The sequence below is a fragment of the Seriola lalandi genome, unplaced genomic scaffold, assembly GCF_002814215.2.
Source record: "Seriola lalandi dorsalis isolate HSWRI2012SDOR001 ecotype SW California unplaced genomic scaffold, Sedor1 jcf7180002054816, whole genome shotgun sequence".
Lineage (NCBI taxonomy): Eukaryota > Metazoa > Chordata > Actinopteri > Carangiformes > Carangidae > Seriola > Seriola lalandi.
The window spans coordinates 576,558-598,227 of NW_019525369.1; the positions used below are offsets into that span (position 1 = coordinate 576,558).

Consider the following 21,670-nt stretch of genomic DNA (forward strand, 5'->3'; position numbering starts at 1 on the left):
GGAAAAGAAACTAATTTCAATCACTTGTATCCTTTATCTCTTTCTTTTGACCAAATTATACGGATCTTATTTTACCACCATGGGTTAAGGTTAGTCTAGTATCCATGTGGTTCCAAATGGATGTGAGTGCACTCTGTATGTAGACCTGCACACCTGCTTGTTAATGCAAATATCTAATCAGCCAATCATGTGGCAAATAAAAGCATTCAGCAATTGTCAAAAGGTTAATTTGCTGTTCAGACCGAACATCAGAATGGGGAAGAAAAAGTGACTTTGATCGTGGGATGCTGGTGCCAGACGGGGCTGGTTTGAGCTTCTGAGAAACCGCAGATCTCCTGGGATTTTCCCACACAACAGTCTGTAGAGTTTACAGAGAATTATGTGGAATACAAAAAAAACTCATCCAGTGAGCAGCAGTTTTTAAGGCAAAAAATCTTGTTAAAGAGAAGTCAGAGGAGAATGGCCAGACTGGTTCAAGCTAACAGAAAGGCGTCAATAACTCGGATAACAACACGGGTAACAACTGTTCTATGCAGAAGAGCATCTCTGAACAAACACATCAAATCTTGATGGGATGGGTTACAGCAGCATTAGACCAGCAGGTTCTTATTCTGTCAGCCAGGAACAGTTTAGTGAGGCTACAGCTGGTGAAGGCCCATTAACACTGCACAGAAGAAGAAGATACTAACCAGTCCTCCAACCTGAACAACTGTATAGGTCCTTTGTTCAAACCCTCTGATATAACCCATTAGAGTGTGTCCTGCAATTGCGTCTCCATGGAAGCAGGCGTAACGCACCTCGGTTGTCACGAGGACTGTTTTGTTGATCCACCCTTCCACCAGAACTTCCTCCTGACGTGGACTTTATCTCTATTTATGCTCTGTCACTGCACTTTTCTCTTTGCTCCTGTCATAATCACTACGACCACTAACCATTAACCACTAACATAACTATGGGTTATAAGGTTCTCAAAGATACAATGCCTCATGTGACGGATCCTGTTTTCTGCTGCCACATGCAGAAACATTTAATATTTAAGTTGGGTTCTCAGCCACCTGTATCTCAACTCACCTTTGAAACACACTGCAGTGACCCGCATCGTGTACAGGACACACACTTCACAGCAGTGGAAGACTGAGCGACCCTCTGCTGAAAACACACATCTGTCTCCTCCTCATCCCAGCAGCATCCCAGACGTACACAAAGCTTGCAATTCTGACTTGTGACGCCGTCGGAGGCCAAGTCACCTTACGTTTTTCAATTGGACTTAACAATGTAACGTTACTTTAAGTTGGCCCACTTCCACGTATCTCCTCCTGGTCTCTTCCAGAGCTGGAAGACTTCTTTAGACACATTCAGCCACTTTGTAGTAGTTAACTTACGTTGTTTCGCTCTCACTGTGCCAATCCAGCTGGAGGAGAAAACTCATTCTCAAAAAATATGAATTTCTATTTATTTATTTTTGAAAACCGTCTTGTGATCCCTGAAAATAATCTCCCGACCCCCAGGTTGAGAACCACTGATTGAGACAATATGACTGTGCTCGGGTTGTGAAGACCACTCCACTGGCCTCAGGACTCATTGGGAGATTCCAAAATAAACCCAGAGTTTTTAGATCTTCTTTGTTTGCAGGCTTCACAAACTTTACAAAGTTGTAGTTCTCTTGCTCTGTCCATTGAATTTTGACTCAACCAATGAGATTATTTTTTCTTCTGAACATCTCTGACAGATGTAGAGCCACAAACCCAATCTGCATAAGAAGAGCATGAAGCATCTGAAAAGTTTAAAAGCTATTTTTTAACATCTCAGTGTGCCTCTCTGGAGACGTTGGATTTGTAAAACAAACGCAGAGTTGTGATCCCTGCAAAATCCGAGGGAATCTCGACACAGCCTCAGACTCCACAGAGACGAGAGAAAACTTTGCTTTTCCAAATTTGACAAACAGGTTTGAATTGCTTTCATGATGGATAACAAGATGAGCTCTGACAACCAGATTGTTCACATGAAAAGTTTCTTAATGAGAGCTGACTGTTTCAGAATAACTTACTCTTACTATAAGAGCTGTGTGTGTGTGTGTATCTCCCTGTGTTCGTACATGCAGGTGTGTGTTCATCTGAGATAACACGATCGTCTAACCATCGTCTTATTGAGTGTGTCTCCGTGTTGTCTCCTCACCTCTCCAGGAAAGCCCTGTCCATTGAGGAGGTGCTCTGATCCCTGGGAGTCCTCGCTCCCGAAGTGGAGGCGGACCTCCTCCAGCCGGTAGCTGTATCCCAGCGGACCCCCGGAGATGTTCACCAGGTGGGCTTTGTCCGGCCGCAGGGACACATGCTTCCCTGTGTTGTACATGGTGCCTCCCATCTACAGAGAAACAGACAGAGAGGGCTTAATAATAGTTTTTCAATATCACGTTACATAATATATACTGTAAGTTATATGGTAAGATTGCTTTTTGTTATTAAGAAGCTCCTTTATCAACAGTATTTAAGTTAAACATGACATGTGCAAAGCTAAGTCTATTTATTTTCCATTGTTGCAGGAATTTACTGAGTCAAAATTCATTGTGGTTTCTCTTTCAAGTCTAAAGTCCAGTCACATCTCACATATGTCAAATCTTACATCAGAGGAGTCCGAGTCAGTTCCTCTCCAGGAACGACACAGGATTGTCTTTGTAGCCTCAGAATAACATTTTACAGATGTTACAGATGTTATTTTGAGGCATAACAGATATATAAAATCAAACTAAGCATGTGGCAGTGTTTGCTGTTTAAACATACTAATAATAACAATAATAAAATATTATTATTATTATTATTGTTGTTGTTATTATAACTAGCAGTAGTAATAAGAATACACTCGCATGTTAATTGACAGTGCTCCTTCCCTGCCCAACCAGACCCCTAACAACATCAGCTCTGCCCTTAACAATGAATAACAATAGCACCACTGCATCAGGAGTGTCCCGAGGCAAAGATCACTCCTCTACAGGCCTGACAGATCTCTGTGAACCATCGTTAACATTAATGCTGATTGTTGAACCGTGAACCCATCTGCGAAATGTCCAGACATCTTTAAACAGAGACGGATATCAGCAGCATGCAACCACATTCACCTCGAGAACAGAGCGAGACTGAGGATCTCAGAACCAGCCAAGAGAACCACAAAACCAGCCACTGAATTATTTACACACACATGAGTTATTACTTCAACCCATTTCAAATATGTGCTAAATAATACCAGGCTATAAATATCAAATAGTATTATTTGCTTTTCTTGGTGCAAGTAATAGAATTTGCTTTCTATTTAAGTGTTGTTTCAATTCTTTCTTTCTTTCTTTTTTTTTTGCTGTTTTAGTCGTTCTGCCTTTTGCACCGTTTCTGTTCTCTCAGCGGAAACAGTTAGCACCAAAGCAGGTGCAGCATAAACCGCCAGTACAACAGTCACTACCTCCTGCCGCCATGCTAACGTTACCCTTGAACTTCACCCTGGCACATGTAATAAGTCCCTTTTGTCCTCAATCCGTTTGGTGTTGTTCAAGGTGGGAAAAAAAGGTGTCAGACAGCAGTAAAGACACATTGTTCAATACTGTTTTACTTACTGTTGTTACTTTGGCCATGACACATAATAGACCATACATAACATTGCAGTACTGAAAAGGGGGCAGAGTGGGAATAAAAATCTGCCCATGGTATTTCCCACCAAAACTCACCTGGATACACAACCTCACCCACATTGCCCCATGACTTTTTTTTTTTTTTTTTTTTTACTTTTTATTTCTGAACATTTTTCATGTTATGGAAACAACAGGCAGGACGCAGGAAAAAAGGGGAAGAAACGGATATGAGGTCATGGGATGATCAATAAGTCAAATTTAAAAGAAATATCATGTTACATACAATATTTACAGAGGGTCACATCCTTTCTCCCATCGTTTTCCTCCCAGTCATATGGAGTCAGTCACCTGTTCTAGAAGATGCAGATGTTTAACAATATTGCTAAAGACTCCAGCAGAAGGACAGTTTTTCCGAAGCCAGTATTTTGTAATGGCTTTTTTACTTGCTGCCGGCGTAATCTTTAGGAGATAGGAATCATCTTTGTTTAGTCCATCAGCAATACGTCTGAGATAGAGGGATGTAAATGTTATATTGATATTAAAACACAGGGTTTCTTAGACCATTGTTGCTACATTGCTGCTAATTCCACCACATTCCCTCCAGCAGGACAACCCCGTCCACAATTTCAATGCTATATGAAATTTGTGAAGCACATGCAAGCTAGCTACCCCGGCATGCATATATTGCAGATCAGTTTGCACAATCACCATAGTAACGCACATAAAACTGAGGAAAATAGACTTCAGGCTGCATTCCAAGTGTATAGGGAAAATGCAGGACAAGTAATAAATAGAGCACCAAACAATTTATTTTAGTAGCTTTTCTTCCTTCATTGAAACCCAGCTGAACTGATCACAGACAAAATACATGAAGTTTGGTTAATCCAACATTAGACTTTGTGAATAAAACTATAGCAGAAAACTAAAAAAACCAAATTACTCTATCGTGCTCACCAAACCCAGATCATTCATCCAAATCACTTCAGCTGTAAAAACCCATCCAGGCCTCAAAACACTCTTTCAGTGTCTGGCACAGCAGCTGCAAAACCTTAATTTTCTCTACAAGGTTGAGTGTGTCTGTAGGTTTCTGTCTCGTCTGATGCGTCTGCTTCAACTGGCCTTTGCGCTACATTCGACGCCGCGTCCTTGTCCCTGCGCCGTGCTCTGCCCTGTAACGCAGAACAAATTCTTCCACATTTACCGTGCAGGACAAATAAAGTGATTCTGTTTGTATGGATTAAAACAGCTTTTCCTGTTGCTCATGTGGCTCCAGAGTCATATCTTGTCAAGTTCCTCACAACGCCCCTGGCAACACATAAACTATTAATGCTCGTTACCTGCATGCCAACCGTATTCATCATGCATTTTGTATGACATTGGCTGTGTTCACGTATTCATTACTGCTGTTTGTATAATAAATGAGGAGAAAGCACCCGGCCTCAGTTTAATTGTGGCATGCCAGTGCTGGGGTAGTATGAAATTAAACCATTACTCACCAGCCTGGAATCTATTCACAGGATAATCCTTAAAGAAAAGCACAACATTATTTTAAAAAGGCGAAGGATTTAAAATCTAAAAATGACTAAATGATTTCACTCGTCTACGTCACTCAGAAACAGGTTGAGTTAGAACACAGCATCGAGGGTAAGCACTTTCCTCTTTTATACTGTATGATATAAAGAGATATTTTAAAAGAATTGGCCTCGTTCAAGAACATTTTCATATTCTCATCCTAAACCTCTTATTTTGAAACTCTCTTGACTGCACAAACAGTGTTGTAAACTGTTTGTTTCAACCTGATGAACGCCATCTGTTTATGAGTAATTATGCATTTTTGAGATTAGCTTCATAATGTTAGCTGTTCTGATTCATTTGTGGACAAGTTTCACACATAATAATGTCACCCAAGAGTATAAAGAGAGTGATTTGGGGAGAAAATATTTCTGCAGCTTTGAATGCTTCGTGCACTGTGTACTGTTACAGAAACAAAGTGGGAACTTAGGGGGGGTGAAAAAACCCCGCTAAGACCTGCTAACATCAGGCTTTTGTTGGTAGTGGAAAAGGGAACAAAGACTCTGTAGAAAACACAGGCTCTGATTGGATTTGATGGAAACACAACACCCGGGTGAACACGCTAATTTTCACCCCTTTTCTGAGCTGTAACATCATTGAACAGCTGTCACCTGTCAAGCAAAGCGCTGTTTAAACAGAAACACCACGGCTACGCCGCGCTCAGGGATGAAAGAGTGAGCCGCAGCCCTGAGATAAGGTTCAACAACACATAATCACCGATCGAAGTGCCTCAGATGGAGGCTCACACTCTGACAGGAGCAGCGACCCCAGGGTGAGACGCTAAAAATCCATTTTACCAGTCTGCACGGCGGCTAACAGCTCATTCTCCACTGCGTGGATGTGATAACATTTGTCCCTGAAATTGTGTGTGACCTCTCAGGCAAACTCGGCTGGCAGTGTAAAAGGAGTCAATTGCCTTTGTTCAAAAAACCTGCTTATACCCACCAATGTTAAAAAGAAAAGGGTATATGCTGCTCTGCTGCCGCTAAAATCCTGATTTCATAACTACAACGCAGTCTGACAAATCACCAAACACACAAGTTAAAGACCAACACTGTGCTGTGATTTTGACTGCATGTATTGTAATATGTAATATCTTTCTTAATTTTTCTCTTACACAGCTGCTCCACCTCTCTGCCACGCAGTGAACAGCGTAGATACAGAGAGAAGTGGACCTCTGGCTGGGGGGGGGGGCTCTCTACTATGCAAAGAAGCTGGTTCGTCCAAAAAGTCTCTAGATTTGTCACAAGGGGCTTTTTTAAAAAAAAAAAAGGTTACGTCACATATTGTCCTTTTTAAACAAACCGAACTGTAGTTCCTCTGGAGCTCTCAGACCTTTACTGCTTTGGATTATGGGTAGCTTTCACTTGGAACACGATGGCTGCTGCCATACATGTCCACCACATTCCTGTGGTGTTTGGTTCTATTATCAGTGGTGTGCCAACAATCACAAGCAAGCAAAGCAAGCAGTGCTTAACCAACTGAACTTAAAACTAGACATCAATTACAACAATACTGAAGTGGAAGTCAGTGATCTGTCCCATAAAGGACCTTGTGCCTGTTTGCATTCATCGTGTCACTTACCGCCCACCTATGGTGGCAGCAGGGTATTGGTATCTGGAAGCTAGCTTGGCTTCTAGCTACGGTTTATAGTTTCTTTCATTTTCGTGGGTGTGACCGTGTCCCGCTGACGAAGGCTGGAGCTTGTCAAGCGTAGAGAGGACAAGAGCATTTTTTCTTTATTTGCACAATGAGGATAATCCTGGGACAGGTGACTAGCGAGAGCCAAGGTCCGCCTGTCAAGTTGTCCTTGACTCAGCTTCTACTGTTCTGAGGTCAGTTATGGTATTGCAACAATACGCATGCGCAGACGTGTGTGGAAACTAAACGTGCGCATTAAGCGTGAAGAGGCAGCAGTAGCAAGTAAATGAGGTAATTACACTAATTTATCTCCGTGTGAGATCTGCAGTAAATTTGAGGCAGGATATTGTTACAGGAGTAGAGCAGCTCCTTCCGGAGAATAGCTCAGTATGTAGGTTGTGTTCAGAGAGGGTGAGAGGCAAGGCTAGCGACTGGAGCGGAGTACAGAAAAGTAGAAGTAAATAGACTCCTCAAGATCTAAATTGCTTCAGCAACAGTCCTGACCATAACAACACTCTATCTATCTATCTATCTATCGTGAGGCTACTAAATGTGAGTTGCAGTGGAGGAACGGCTGTGCCCACAAATAAGCGGGACACAACTTCACAAGTGATTTTCACATCTTTTAACAAAACTGCGTTGGATGACGGGGTTGTAGCACAGCAGGTGGGATTTGCAATAGTGTGTGGGAGCTCCCTGCACTGGATTGACAAAAACAAATCCAACACACTCCAAGTAAGTAAGAACAAACAGGTTAAAGCTGTTTGATGTGTGATCTTAGAAGAAACGAACCAGAGAGAGGCAAATCTTCAAAGACTTTATCTGTTTTCTGTCAAACATATAATGTAATCACATGTATGGAGAGAGAGAAGACAGAAGGGTCAGTAGAGAGAGAGAGAGAGAGAAAGAGAGAGAAGACTGGAGGGTCAGTAGAGAGAGAGAGAGAAGACAGGAGGGTCAGTAGAGAGAGAGAGAGAAGACAGGAGAGGTCAGTAGAGAGAGAGAGAGAAGACAAGAGGGTCAGTAGAGAGAGAGAGAGAGAAGACAGGAGGGTCAGTAGAGAGAGAGAGAGAGAGAGAGAGAAGACAGGAGGGTCAGTAGAGAGAGAGAGAGAGAGAGAAGACAGGAGGGTCAGTAGAGAGAGAGAGAGAGAGAAGACTAGAGGGTCAGTAGAGAGAGAGAGAGAGAGAGAAGACAGGAGGGTCAGTAGAGAGAGAGAGAGAAAAGGAAAGAAGGAGAGAATTATGAAAAAATACTGAATAAAACCCAGATGCACTGTTGCTGACATTGGATGAAATTATGACCTGAATTTGTTTGTGTGCTGCACCATCAGACCCATGGATGTATTAAAGAGGTTCTCTTAGGATTGTACTTCCATAGATTTGGGGAACTTGCAAGAGAAAGAAAAAAACATGTCAAAATCAAAACAGCTGGGGCAGAGATCGTGACGTCTAGTCCCTAGTTTGGGTCAAGAAATTGAAAACACCAGTTCCTGCATTTTCCATAATGCAGCTCTTCTCATCAGACCCTCTTTGACCCACATCTTTCACACTCCACACCCCCAGTTTGTAACGCAGGCGTTCCTTTAAAGAGTTCTAGCTCAAGCCTAAGCTTAGATAACCCTGATGTCATCATTAGGGTTTTATTCTCAGAATTAAGAAAGCCACAGAAGATACAACTGTTGCATGATGAGTAACTGCAAGTAAAGACTTTGAGTGACAGGTGGGGTGAGCGTACGCTTCTTTCTGGATTATCTGGGAGTTAGGGGCGGAGTCAGACACTGCCAAGATGGCGTTGGTGGGGCAGCTCACCGCTCCTCAGAAACCTGTGGGTGACGTCACGGACACTACATGCGTCTTAATTTACAGTCTATGGTATTTTCCCACTGTTAAATCTCTTGTATTTCCACTATTCATTTCCACCTGGACCGTCACCCAACCGGCAGACTCAATTTAAACTTTCTTTTTTGTGTTTTTTATTTCAAGCGTCAAGTAGTTTTTGTGACGTATAGATACAGCTTTGTGTTATACCACTACTATATACTCATTTTGGGCGAATGTTATACATATACAATACGCAACATAGCCTGCGCTCATTTTTCCATCATAATTATATTAGTGGAAATAACTGTATGTGAAGAAGAAAATGGCAGGTGACCTGCCAAAAAGAAATGTAAAAAAGCATGAGAGAAAAAGTGTATGAGAAACAGAAACCACAGAATTTGACATTAAAATATACAGAGAGAGAGATAATCATGGCTGACTTGTGTTTCTCAGCGAAGGTGTTACTCAAAAGAACAACGCAATTTGCTCAGTTTATACATTTTTGATTTGTTGAGGGGATGAATTTCCACTCACTGAAGATGTGTTTTTTGGGCAGTCTGTGAGAAATGAGCTGGACAGGATGTCATCATAATGCAAATAAAGTTACATGAATCTACTTCTACTAAACTAGAGTGCAGGTAACTGATGGAAGAGAGTAGAACTGCTTTTTAGGACTGTGATAGATTATTGTTTTAATTACAATGTCCTAAAAAACACCATAACATCTCACACTAGGAATGAACAGAAAGACAAACAGATACTGATAAAGACAGAATCAGTTTTCAGTCAGTCAAACAATTACCAGTAGGAAAACAGAATTAGCAGCAAAGCAGAATAATAATGACGAAAAGAGAGAAAAATATGAAGAGAATAGTTTGAGGGAGAGGGTTGAGAGAAATGAGTTCGGAAGAGCTTCAGCTCCTGTGAGAAACACTAAGGAAAATGAAATGCTAATATTTAAGAGGAAAAGTGATGAATCCCACCTGGGCGAGGGCTGTAATAGGCCGCTGCATAATGCATGCAACCCCAATGAGCACACGTGGGGGCCAAGGTTTTAATTTAAGTCCTCTGCTTTGTCGGTGTCTATTAGAGACAAGCTCTGTGGCTATCCCTCTGTGGGTTTAATTATCCCAACAGAGGAATGTGAGCAGATAGCTCTGCTTTGCTTGCTCTTTTACAGCTTTATGCTGCTGGAGGTTGATAATTTCCAACCAATCCCGGCTACACACTCGTGATGAAGAGACACAATGCTGCAGGGCTGAGCATCTCTTACTAGGCTAATCCACACTTCAAAAAGATGTTTACTGCTTCTTTTTCAGCGCAGTGATTTGTTGTATTTGTGATGTGAAGCGCCAAAAGTCCAAAAGCCCTGTAAAACGAAATTTTACATATCCTAATTCCAGCTGAGGACAAGTTCAAATGAGACGTTCTGCAGAGACTCATTTATATTTTGGAGTAGAGTATACAAGAGTATGTGGAAGTCACACATAATGCTTTTAAAAGTCCCTCACTTCCTAACTGAGGTGTTTGACGCACAGTGTGTACACTGGATTTAGAAGGGAGCACATGTCACATGCTGGATATACTGGTTTTAAATTGTTTCCCCATATTTATATATTTTTGTGTTTTACGCTGGGAACACATTTCTGCATCGCTGAGCTGTCAGCCCTATCTCTCTATATAGAGTTTGCCGTGGATAATGGCCATCAGCTACTCCAATGTTGGATTTCTCTTCATTATAAATTCATTTCTGATTTGTTATTGACAAAAAATGTCACTAAAATGTCACTGTCTCCACATGCAGCTGCTAAAATGGTAAAAAAAAAACAAACATACTATTTATATGTTTCCTTGTCAGTGTCATATTCAGATTCAGCCTAGACGTTGAAACTATAGTGGAAGGTGCCAGTTTTTACGTGATGTTGCTGGTATTATCAACAGGTCTGTTCTCTGTCTGTGCTTGCTGGGACCCGAGCATGTCATGCGTGAAAGAGGAAGTCCAAATAAAGTGATATACTATAATATCACGTTTGGATTGGGGTATAATTTAAAAGAAAAATGTTTAAATACATAATCATATGATTGTATGTTATGTTCCTGGTGGTTTTTTTTATAATATATATTTATATGATTGTATTTTATATTGCAGGTATAAACAACGCTGCCACTAAACGGCCGTTTTATTTGTCATATGCCAAGGTGCAATGTACAGCAAGCAAAACAGCAAAATGTCAAGGGTGTGTCGCTGAAATCTGGGATATATTTTTTGCAAGACTCAAGTCAATATTATTTCTATAGCACCAAATCATGACACGCATTATTCAAGGCACTTCACAGAGTGAGGACAAGGTGTTACAATATTATAGAGAGAAACAGTTCCCGGCATGGGCAGCACTCAGTGGAGAGGATGTACTGCACGTCATAACCCTCTGTTTCTTTACTAATTATGAAGTCCAGGACAATTTCAAAATGATTTTATGTTGTGCTCACAAAAATAAATCATCAATCTGATTCCACGCATTTAGCCTACAGCCAGAGTCCACAGGTTAATATCTGCTTATTAGCGTTAAAGGTTAAAACTATTCCAGTAGTTTTTCATATCCAAAGCAAAAATCTTCACCATCATTAACATTTCACTGCTGCTTATTTATTTGTTTCTATATTTATTGGTTGACTGTACCACAGTAACAAGCTGCTCTTTATCAAATTAACATCAAATACTGGCCTTAGTTTTATATCTGCTCTTTTCATACAATGAATACATCTGTGTGCTCTGAATTCACTGCATTCTGGGTATTCATGGCCTTGAAAAGTTTCAAGGCCAAACGGCTTCAAACAGCTGTTTCCCACACTGTTCCAATGTGAAACTGCCTCATGGGCCGTCAGTTGAAAGTTTATAGGTCAGCAGAGTCTCTTGGTCTTTGGGTCAGAGAGTCTCACAGGCTTTTCAGTCTTTTTTCCAGCCAATGTTTCAAAAAACTGCTGTATTTATTTTTAACTTCAGCAGATATTTAACTCTGAGATGATATTTGAGATCATAGATTAGATTAAATTTGGTTGACAGCAACCAAACCAGCACTGATAAATAATGAGTCTAATTTAATTGACATTTTAGACACAACCACGTAAGCATCCATTAGCTAATTTGACAGTATTTAGCTTTATATTTATTGAAGTTTCCATGTAAACTTACATTTTCTTCAAAGTCAAAATGTGGAAAACAGTCATACAGTTATGTAGCAGCATAAAGACCTTGGATCTTCCTGCTTATCATTTTCTTTAAAGCTGTACATCCTGTGGGCAGAATTGATTTCCTGCCAGTAATTCAAGAATTTCATTTGTGCAAAGAGACTGGATATAGGGCACATCACACCATGCAGTGAATGGGGAAGAGCTGCTGCTGACCTCACAGGTTTGCTGAAGAGCTCAAATGGATGAAAGCTAAAGTCTCTTTCACACGTCGAGTTCAGCTCATTTGGTCCAGGCCAAAGAAAAAGATACATGGTGGTAGCTTTCATTCTTCTCATTACAAATTAACCAAGAGGTGTAAACATGAACTCTTATGAAACTGGCAGGTGAGGTCATTAGTTGGATGATCCTGCATCATTAGTGCAAGATGGAGCCATGTGGGGAAATCAATTTTCAGAGACTGACAGCAGATCGTGCTGCGCTTGACTTAGTCTGATGTGGGTATTTTAAGATGTCTATGGCTCAGGAGGTCGTCCACTAACCGCATGGTTCTTGGTTTGATCCCCAGCCCTTCCTGTCCATATGTCAAAGTGGTCTGTCCAGGGAGCAAGATACAGTCTCCTGGTGTTCAGGCCAGAGCAACTGCTGCCATCATTTAAAGCACTTAGTCTGTTAAGGTAGAAAGGCTGTATATAAGTCCTTTTACCCTTTATTTATACTCTCTGGTTTCACAAAGACCACAGAAAAAAAAAAAATTATGAGCCTGAATAGTAACGAACTGTGTGTCATAAAGGTGATGAAAAAAAAAATGCATTCAAAGATATATCATAACGTAATATGTGTTTAAAGTTACTGCGTATTCGTTCTTTTTAAAGAGTCACAAAAGGTCGACGTTCTATATTAATACTGTGAAAGTATCAAAGCCTCAGTCCACAGAGAAATGCACACAGCCTGTATTCAGAAACTGAGCCTTAAAACCAGCTGTCAGGACTTCTGGAACTTTGTGATGTCACAACAAAACAGTCACCGCTCTCAGCCATGACCCAAGCCCCGCCCACCTGGATCCACCATCCAACCTTGCAGGATTTGAGTGTTTTACCTGAAATCTGCATTTTTTTTAATTGGATCACTCAGGAAACAGTCAGCCAATCAGAAGAGAGGCTCAGAGCCAGAGAGCGGAGATGTAAAACTACATTTAGATGGTTTTTGGTTCTTAAAACCAAAAATATATCTTCTTATGGATCAACACTTGGAGGAAAATATGGAGCTGAACTCCTTTTCACTTTCTAATGTTTCACTGAAAATCCCTGTATTACTGTGTCTTGGTTTCGTTGTAATAATCCAGTGTGAACATGAAGCGGACAGAAACTAAAAGGCAACAATGGCTCAGTTTTTTCTCTTGGTCTGGATCAAATAAACCGAACTACAGGTGTGAAACCTAAAACAGCTAATTTCCCTTTTAGGTTTAATCTGTAAAAACCAAATTAAATTGTCTGTAATCAGAAAGAAGCAGTTGTGAACTCTGTGAACATCACACTCATACTGTAATATCTGTGTCTAACTTATATCTATATGCTGTGACTCTTTTTAAGTGGCTGAAGGAGAGCATGTAATGCATGCGTGCATGTGTGTGTGTGTGTGTGTGTGTGTGTGTGTGTGTGTGTGTGCAGAGAGGAGGCGAATAGGCTGTCAAAATGATTAATTCCCTGTTTGAATGACCCCATGTTCGTCTCTGTCTGCTTCCATCTACTCTTATTCTATTACCTTTCTTTTCTCTTCACTCTTGTCTCCTCCAGCCTTGTGACTCGTTCTCCCTCGTCCTGTTCTCCGCCTCACTCTACTTCTCTCTTATCACTACTTCCTTTCAGCTGGTTTCCTTTTTCTTTCTTTTCCTCATTTTAATTCACCTGGTCGTCTCCTGACATTCATTCTTGTCATTCAAGTCAAACGGATCTTTAGCTCCCTGCTCTATTCTCACTTATTCTCCCTCCTCCCTCGTATCTGCTGCACTTTAGAAGAATGAAGTGGAGAAACACACAACTCCTGTTCATTTCTCCTGAATATTTCACCGGTGATTATTATTTATACACTTCCTATGTTGTAAGCAGGCTGCTGCGAAACATTCATGGGAACCAGGAGAACCTCAGCGCTTTAAGGAGGTTGATATAACAACATTAGCAACATACCAGTCAACAATTTCATATTTTATCACCGTTAAAAAAAGTCATCTTTGGAACTCAGGTAGAGCACTTGAATGGCTTTCTCTGACCTGAGTTCAACAAAGGTCAACTCCATAGCTGCTCCCTTCATCACTTTGGCTGGTTCTCTCATAATTTCTATGATGATGATGATGATGATGATGTTGTTCAGCTGTAAACCTGAACTTTTAAATCTGTCTATTTTGTTTTAAGGATATTAGAACCTGCATATCTCTGAAATTTCTGCTGTTAAATCACTACGAAACAGATTCTGTTCCTGGCCCCAAACTAGACCTTTGAATAATACAGCAGCACTTAGATACACTGGCTGTAAAAGCTGCTGCGCATCTACAGCTGGTTCACAACTCCTCTGCATTATGTGCCTTTAATGCCTCTGTGTTGGCTTCCTGTCAAATTCAGGAATTCACTGAATTCAAAACCCTTTCACTTGTTTTAATGCAAGTGGGCCGAGAAATAACAGTTTCATTTTGGTGAAAAGATGTCATTATAAAAGAATGAATATAAAAATATTTTTTTAAATGTCCCTCTACTTTCAGTTCAATCCTGAATGTTCGATCATTATCACTAAAACAAAAAGTGCTCTGAGAAAGTATTATTTGGCCTACGTATTATGAGGTCCAACATATTTCAGGTTCGAAAACAAACAAACAAGAGTAGGTCTAAAGCTAGTGTATGTCTGGACCGCCTATAGTCAAATCCTGATTTTATAACTGCGACCTCGTCTGACAAAATCACCAAGCACATGAATTAAAGACAAAGACAGTGGGACAGTGATTTTGGCTGTATTTACTTATAAAATGATCACTCAGAGACAAAGTTAGAAGATAGAAACTCTCTTTCTCTTTTTTTTTTTAATTTTTTTCAGGCTTTAGCCTTTTTTTCAGTCATAGTGAGAGAAAGACGGGAGAGACAGGTAGAGAGAGAGAGAGGGAGAGAGCGGCCTCTCAGGTAATCAGAACAGGTAATCCTGGTTATAACAAGCTCCTAGACTGTGGAACAGTCTCCTCACCAGGTCAGATCAGAAAATCAACACCCAGGATCAACCCAGCAGATAAGAACAGAGCCTCTCTCTGAATTTCAGTCTCTACATTTCTTTGTGAGCTTAGGTATTTATGAACGATAACTGCTTTTTTCATACCGTGACATGATATTCAGGTGTAATATGTCACACAACGTACTGTGAAGATTCTCAGTCGTCCAAGTCACGGTTATCTAAGAGGAAGGGTTGAATCGAGGGCAACTGCACAACTTCTTCAAGTATCTTAAACCAAGTCCAGTGTCTCTTGCTTCAAACCTTTGTGAATAAATGTATATATAAAGCATATGCGCTGGATGAGCAGATTCCAAATTGTTTTGTTTTACGTAACTTTATTACATTTCATGTAGAAGTAAAATCTTGTTTTTTAATGTAGAAAAGTGGAGCGTGAGCACATTCACAAGCTCTTCAAAGCAAAGTCAAATCAGATCAAATGGATGATGCAAATGTAACACAGTCACTAATTACAAGCACAGGAAAAACTGTCATTTGTCTTTTGGCCTGGAAACTCAGCTTCTCCTTTAATAGACCTCTCTGGATATTACTATTTAATGCCACATCAAAATTAAATGAAATTTAATAAAGAAATTCAAATTGTGTCTGGGTAAGTTAATGAGAGATTGTCATCACAGATCAGTTGCTGTGCGACATGAGTAAGTGTTTGCATGTATCTCTGTGTGTGTGTGTGTGTGTGTGTGTGTGTGTGTGTGTGTGTGTGTGTGTGTGTGTGTGTACTGGAGCAGTTCATGAGATAGGATATGACTAATGAACTGTCAAACACACACACGTGCAGATACACACACACACACACACACACACACACAGACACACACACACACACACACACACACACACAAACACACACACACACACGTACTGTCTGACCCATTAGTAAAATGTCAGCGTGCTGCATCACAGTCTTGGGGAAGACAGCCGTTTGTCTTATCGTACCTTTCTATAGGATCTCTTTGCTCTGAATGTGACGGTCGCTCTGTCGCATGTAAATGAAGTTGACGACTTTTTCAGGGTTGCACGGTCACAAGTTGACAAATAACAGACTGCAGGGTGACGTAACCGGCTATGAATGACCGTCCACGGCTGAAACCTGTTTGTACAGAATGACTGATAGTCTACCAACAGAGTAAATGTGACAGAGAATGACGGGCAGGTTAGTTTGTTCAAGTGGACTCAGTAAGCATTTACACTGTGCAACAACTCCTCCAACCATACAGGTCGTTTTTTTTCAACCCCCTGATACGACCCTTCTCCTGAAATAGCTCATCCATCCCATCCATCCACCACTACAGCGTCCTGACGTGGACTTCTGTCTCTCTTTCTACCACATCACTGCACTTTCCTCTTTGCTCCTGTTGTAATTACTACGACTACTAGATGTCACCTAGCAACAAAACGTAACTATGAGTCGACCTGCTGCACAAACGACCTGTGGGCTGGTTTTTGACAGGAGGACAGTCTCATATTGTGGGCTGCCCAGCTGACTTTAACTTGATAAACACTACATCTGCTTCTGTTGCTTCCTCCATCCCCAAAGGTCAAACCTTGTGCATGGATCAGCTGACTGATGGAGTTAGACCACTTGACACCAGGATCCAGATTCAGGGGTCGTTGTTTTGTAAGTCACAACTATAGTCCCAAGTCAAGACCAACAGGTCCAAAGCCAAATTCAGGTGCTGGACTTTGTCTAGTCATAATGAGCCCCTCACCAAATTCAACTGCATGTGATTTTTTTTACATTTACACTTTTAAAGAATTTGTATTTATGATTTTCAAATACATTTTAAGAACATTTAAAAGCAAAATTATCAGGAGCACCTTTCATACGTTATTCCTTGGACTACAGTTGGGTTTTTGCCCCTCTAAGATGGCAGCTTTACCTCCCTAAATTCACAGTAACTTTTCTGAAACAATGGCTCCTTGATTTCACACACAAACAGACAAAGCAATGCTTCTCATCTCGAGCCAACAACCTGGATATTGTCAGATGATGTGATGACTGCACTGCTTTACCTGATCTTCTTGTACTTATTGAATAGATGTAGTACTGCACTGAATTTAGTGATGTCCCCCACATGTAGGTTTCTTTGTATTTAAGCATCTGCCAAATGAGTAAATGTAAATGTAATCTGGAGCTCGCTAGTGTAAGATCATTCTAATGTTAATGCTAATGTTGAAAATTTCATCTCCGGCTGACTTTTTAATGTTTCAAGCTGACTGATCTTAAAATGAGAACTCTGTAAAGAGGTCTTAAATACATCGCAGGATGGAGGTAGTCCTAGTACTGTAGTAAAATAGGCTTGGGCCGCCATTCGATAATATGATGATATTTCCCACCACGTGCACATACTTTTAATAATATCTATAAATATATATTGCGATAATATTGGATATTATCATATATCACGATATTTGACATATTGACATATTCAATTCTGGATATCGCCCAAGTCCAAGTACAAATATTATTACATTTTCAAGGGTCTGAGAGAACACAATGCAGAGAAAAGAAATTCACAAGCACAAATAATAAAAATGAATGTGTAAAATGAGTAACAGAAGCCATCACTCTGTAATAATAACATTAGGGCTACACCATCTGCAAAAAATGTCCTATTGGGATTATTTTGGCAGATTTTCAGTTAGAATTATTGTATTTTCACTTTCACTGAAAAAAATGTGTTTTTTGTTGGGTCTTGTACCAAACAAACATGTTTTGTGTGTTTTGGTACATCTGGAGAATGACTTGTAGGCTGGGGCGTCTCTGTAGCATCACAACACTTATAGTGCCAACAATGCACAACAATGTGGTGACACATTTTACCTTTATCAAAACAATGAGACCTCCTGTGATATATATATTATATTATTATAATATTGCACTGGCTATATTGCGTTTTTGATTATATTTAGATTAATCATGCAGTCCTGAATAAAATGTAAATACATTTAATTAATGGTAAATATTGAGGCCAAAACACATTTTTGTTTCCTCAAGTGAATTATTCCTTGAGAGATAATTTCTCTACAAAATACAGTATAATTTATGTCCTAGCTAAGAGTCTTTTTCTGTGCTCACAAAGTCCCATTGCACACAACAACAAAAAATAAACTTGAAGATGAGGTTTATGGAGGGGTGAAGCTGGGATTCAGGGTCCCCCGTGCTTGACTTTGCTCAAGGCCTGCAAATCACTAATTCAGTGCCTGTTCAGAGCAACAGGTGTGTGGACAGATGCCCAGGCCCTTGTATAAGTAACACATTTGTACTTACCGAGACAGCAAATGTACAAGTTCTTCAGCAGAGTTTGTGCAGTGAAAATGTATGTAAATGTGGCCTGTAAACTTCCAAGCAACAAAGAAATCTGTTGCTGACAGAAGGAGCCAAAACAGCCAATCTGCTGTGCAACAGCTTCTGAGGAAACTCACAAGAAGCTCGAGCATGAGAGAGGCTGGCCTGGATTACTGGGTATGGGTAACACAGAGTACAGGTGCACACTACACCACACACACACACACACACACACACAGGCAAAGTCAAATGTGTCCAATTTTGTTTTTCACTGTAACCTGCACATACACCCACAAGCAACCCAGAGCAACACATGTTCTCACATTTGCCCCCAATTTTTGCCATAATATCACACACACATACACAATCTAACCATGCACATGCTTTCCACCTCTCTCTCCCTCTCTCTCTCTATCTCTCTCTCTCTCTTTCACTCTCTCTCTCTACTCAGCATCCTCCCAAACACACACACACACACACACGCACACTCACCAGGACAGATGGCTTTGCTATGTGCTCTTGCTCAGCAGATGCACAAGAGCATTAATCATGAAACAAGACTCAAACAGAGGATTTAACTCTTACTACAGTCGTGCTGCTTCCTGTAAAGAGACCAGATTAATTTGTCTCGTGAAGATCATTGGAAGTCAGGTCTTCTGTAACAGCACAGATGCACATGTGCCACATCACACCAAAGAGAATTGGTTATGTGAAGACTCATTTCATATATGAGACTGCAACTTCCTCAGATGTCAAGAGTTGGTGGGAGAGAAGCAGATTACAAGGCCAAAATCTTACCAATGGCTGATTATTATCAAATACTCTCCCAGTGTACTTACATTGGGGTGAGACATTGCAGTAATAATGACAAATCACATTCACAAACTCTGTGGTCCTGTGTAGCTCGGGGGACTAACACTGGCAGAATTAACAGTATTCCTCCCACCAGGTGCAGACACAGTCAAATTTATGCACACATGGTAATGTAAGACTCTTTGGATAGAAATGGCATGTGATTACTTTAACTCTGGCCAGTAGCCTGATCAGTTGGCACCTACACTCAGTCAGTTTATCATTATAGTTGTTGGGTATGATGAAGTACTGCAGCTTAGAGATCCTCTGCAGGAGAGGGGAATGAGCAGAGGTATGGAAAAAAAAGCAGATCCAGAAGGTTTTCTGTATGTTTTCTGTTCTGTATGTGTATTATTTAGCATGCATGGGTGGTCCATAGGTTTATAGTGGCAGTTTGCACAAGTAGATTTTAGGAAATCCTGGGCAAACACTCCTGGGCCTTGTTGTTGTAAACTACAGCAATTGAATTTGCACTTCCAATAAATTAAGGGAATCATAGGACAAAAATTTAAAAAAAGAATGGTTGGCAACAACACTGCTGAAACGCAAGATATACAGACATTTAAAGGTCACATATTTTACACCTTTATGGTGTTATATTTTAAGCTCTATTATGCATAAGAAGATATATTTGTGGTTTTAAGAACCAAAAACCACCTCAGTCTAATTTTACATCTCCTCTCTCAGGCTTCTCTCTGGAGCTCTAGTAACAACAGGTCAGTAAGCCAATCAGGAGGGAGGAGGCTCTGAGCCTCTCTTCTGATTGACTCACTGTTTTCTGAGTGATCCAATAAAAATCTAGCAGATTTCTGGTAAACATTCAGAGAAACCAAATCCTGCAAGGTTGGATGATAGGTCCAGGTGGGTCATGATGGGGGCATACATGAAGGTGGTGACTGTTTCGTTGTGACATCACAAAGTTGCAGAAGTCCTGATGGCTCGTTGTAAGGCTCAGTTTTACAGGTTGTGTGAATTTTTCCATGCATTGCGCACTTTTATACTTTCACAGTATTAAAATACAACATAGACCTGCTTTATGATAAAAAGAAAGACATGGACATCTCACTTTCTACAATATGGGACTTTTGAATGAGCCATTTGTAAGTTTTGTTATTGCTACATAGCCAACGTTAGCATTAACAGCGGTTCACTTTCCAATCTAGAAGAAATGTTGTGAGTGCAGCATAAAGCTTAATTCTTTTACTCGGCTGTCTCTAGAGGTGGAAAGCACCAGCAATGTTAACTCTTTATCATGTCTTTTCTTCTACTGAAGTTAGCATGCTAACCAGCTAGCCGTCTTGTCTTGTCACTTTCCCATTGTAGCCTCCACTCTGCCCTGAAGACGTAGTGTTGCTCAGAAGAGATATTATAACCTCTTGTCTTGTAAACGCAACAAAAGCTGAGGCTCTTGTCAATTGACCGTCACGACCACCTGCTTCTGACAAGAAATTGCGTTCAGTGACAGAGAAAAATCCTGTCTGATTTCCTTTATTTGGCTGTTATTTCTCTAGTAGATCTGATCCAACATTGGCCCAATTGCTATGGCAACCTAATACACACACTGTTCGAGTCATGAAGATACAGTACACTAACAGCGTGTTGAAAGTACTTTGTACTTTCCAGCATCACAGAAATGACTGGAAATGAAACAGTAGAAGCATCAGGACAGAGTGTTTCCACCTGTGACAAACCGTCGCTCCTCATGTGCTTCACACTGTGGCAGAGCTGTTAACAATGTCAACTGGCTGGTTGCCAGAGCGAGGACCCCTGGCACCGAGGCATAACATTTTTTATACCTTTGTTACAGTGAGTGGAGTGATGACAGGAATGAGGGAGGGACAGATGCAACGAACCTAACCTTATCTTAAAGGCTGGTGCTGGTTCTGTTGAACTGTCTTGGACTTCTCCCTACACCAAGTACCTACACTTCCACGCTTGAAGTTTCTTTTTTTTTATGGGAACTGTAGTTTTTCTTCTGTGCTCACAAAGTAACTTTGTTAATATTGTGAGGGTTTCAATTTCTGATAGTAATTTTTAGACCCATAAAAGAAATGCTGAACATGAAATGTTGCTGTCTGAGGTCTTCTCTTTATGTTACAGACATCAAATGCACTTCGGTTCCTGGTGAGGGTCCAGCTCCAAAAACACTGGATCCTCCAGTTGCTTTGATGTCATTTGAAAGCATCTTTCATGGTAGTTGACTATGTTTTTCAAACTCCATACCTCCAGTTACATAAGCTTTCTGTTGAACATTTGTAGGCTCCAAGCCCAAGCTATGATAACCCTGATGATGTCATCAAGATTTGAGCATGAACTTTATCCTCGAACCAAGACAGGAGTTACAATCTCCCCCCGTATACGACCGCTTGTTCACATGTCACCACAGTTTAACATTTATTTCATATCTTTACATTTATTTCA

At 40.6% G+C, this 21,670-nt stretch overlaps 1 protein-coding gene across 2 annotated transcripts in view; it reads right to left on the bottom strand.

Annotated features, from left to right (window-relative positions):
- LOC111669740 (carbonic anhydrase-related protein 10-like) overlaps nt 1-21,670 on the bottom strand; it is a 108,330-nt gene that overhangs the window by 21,696 nt on the left and 64,964 nt on the right. For both annotated transcript variants that reach the window (XM_023426185.2, XM_087179293.1), the window contains exon 4: nt 2,176-2,361. In XM_023426185.2, the coding sequence (XP_023281953.1) occupies nt 2,176-2,361 (186 nt within the window). The remainder of the gene's footprint in view (nt 1-2,175; nt 2,362-21,670) is intronic.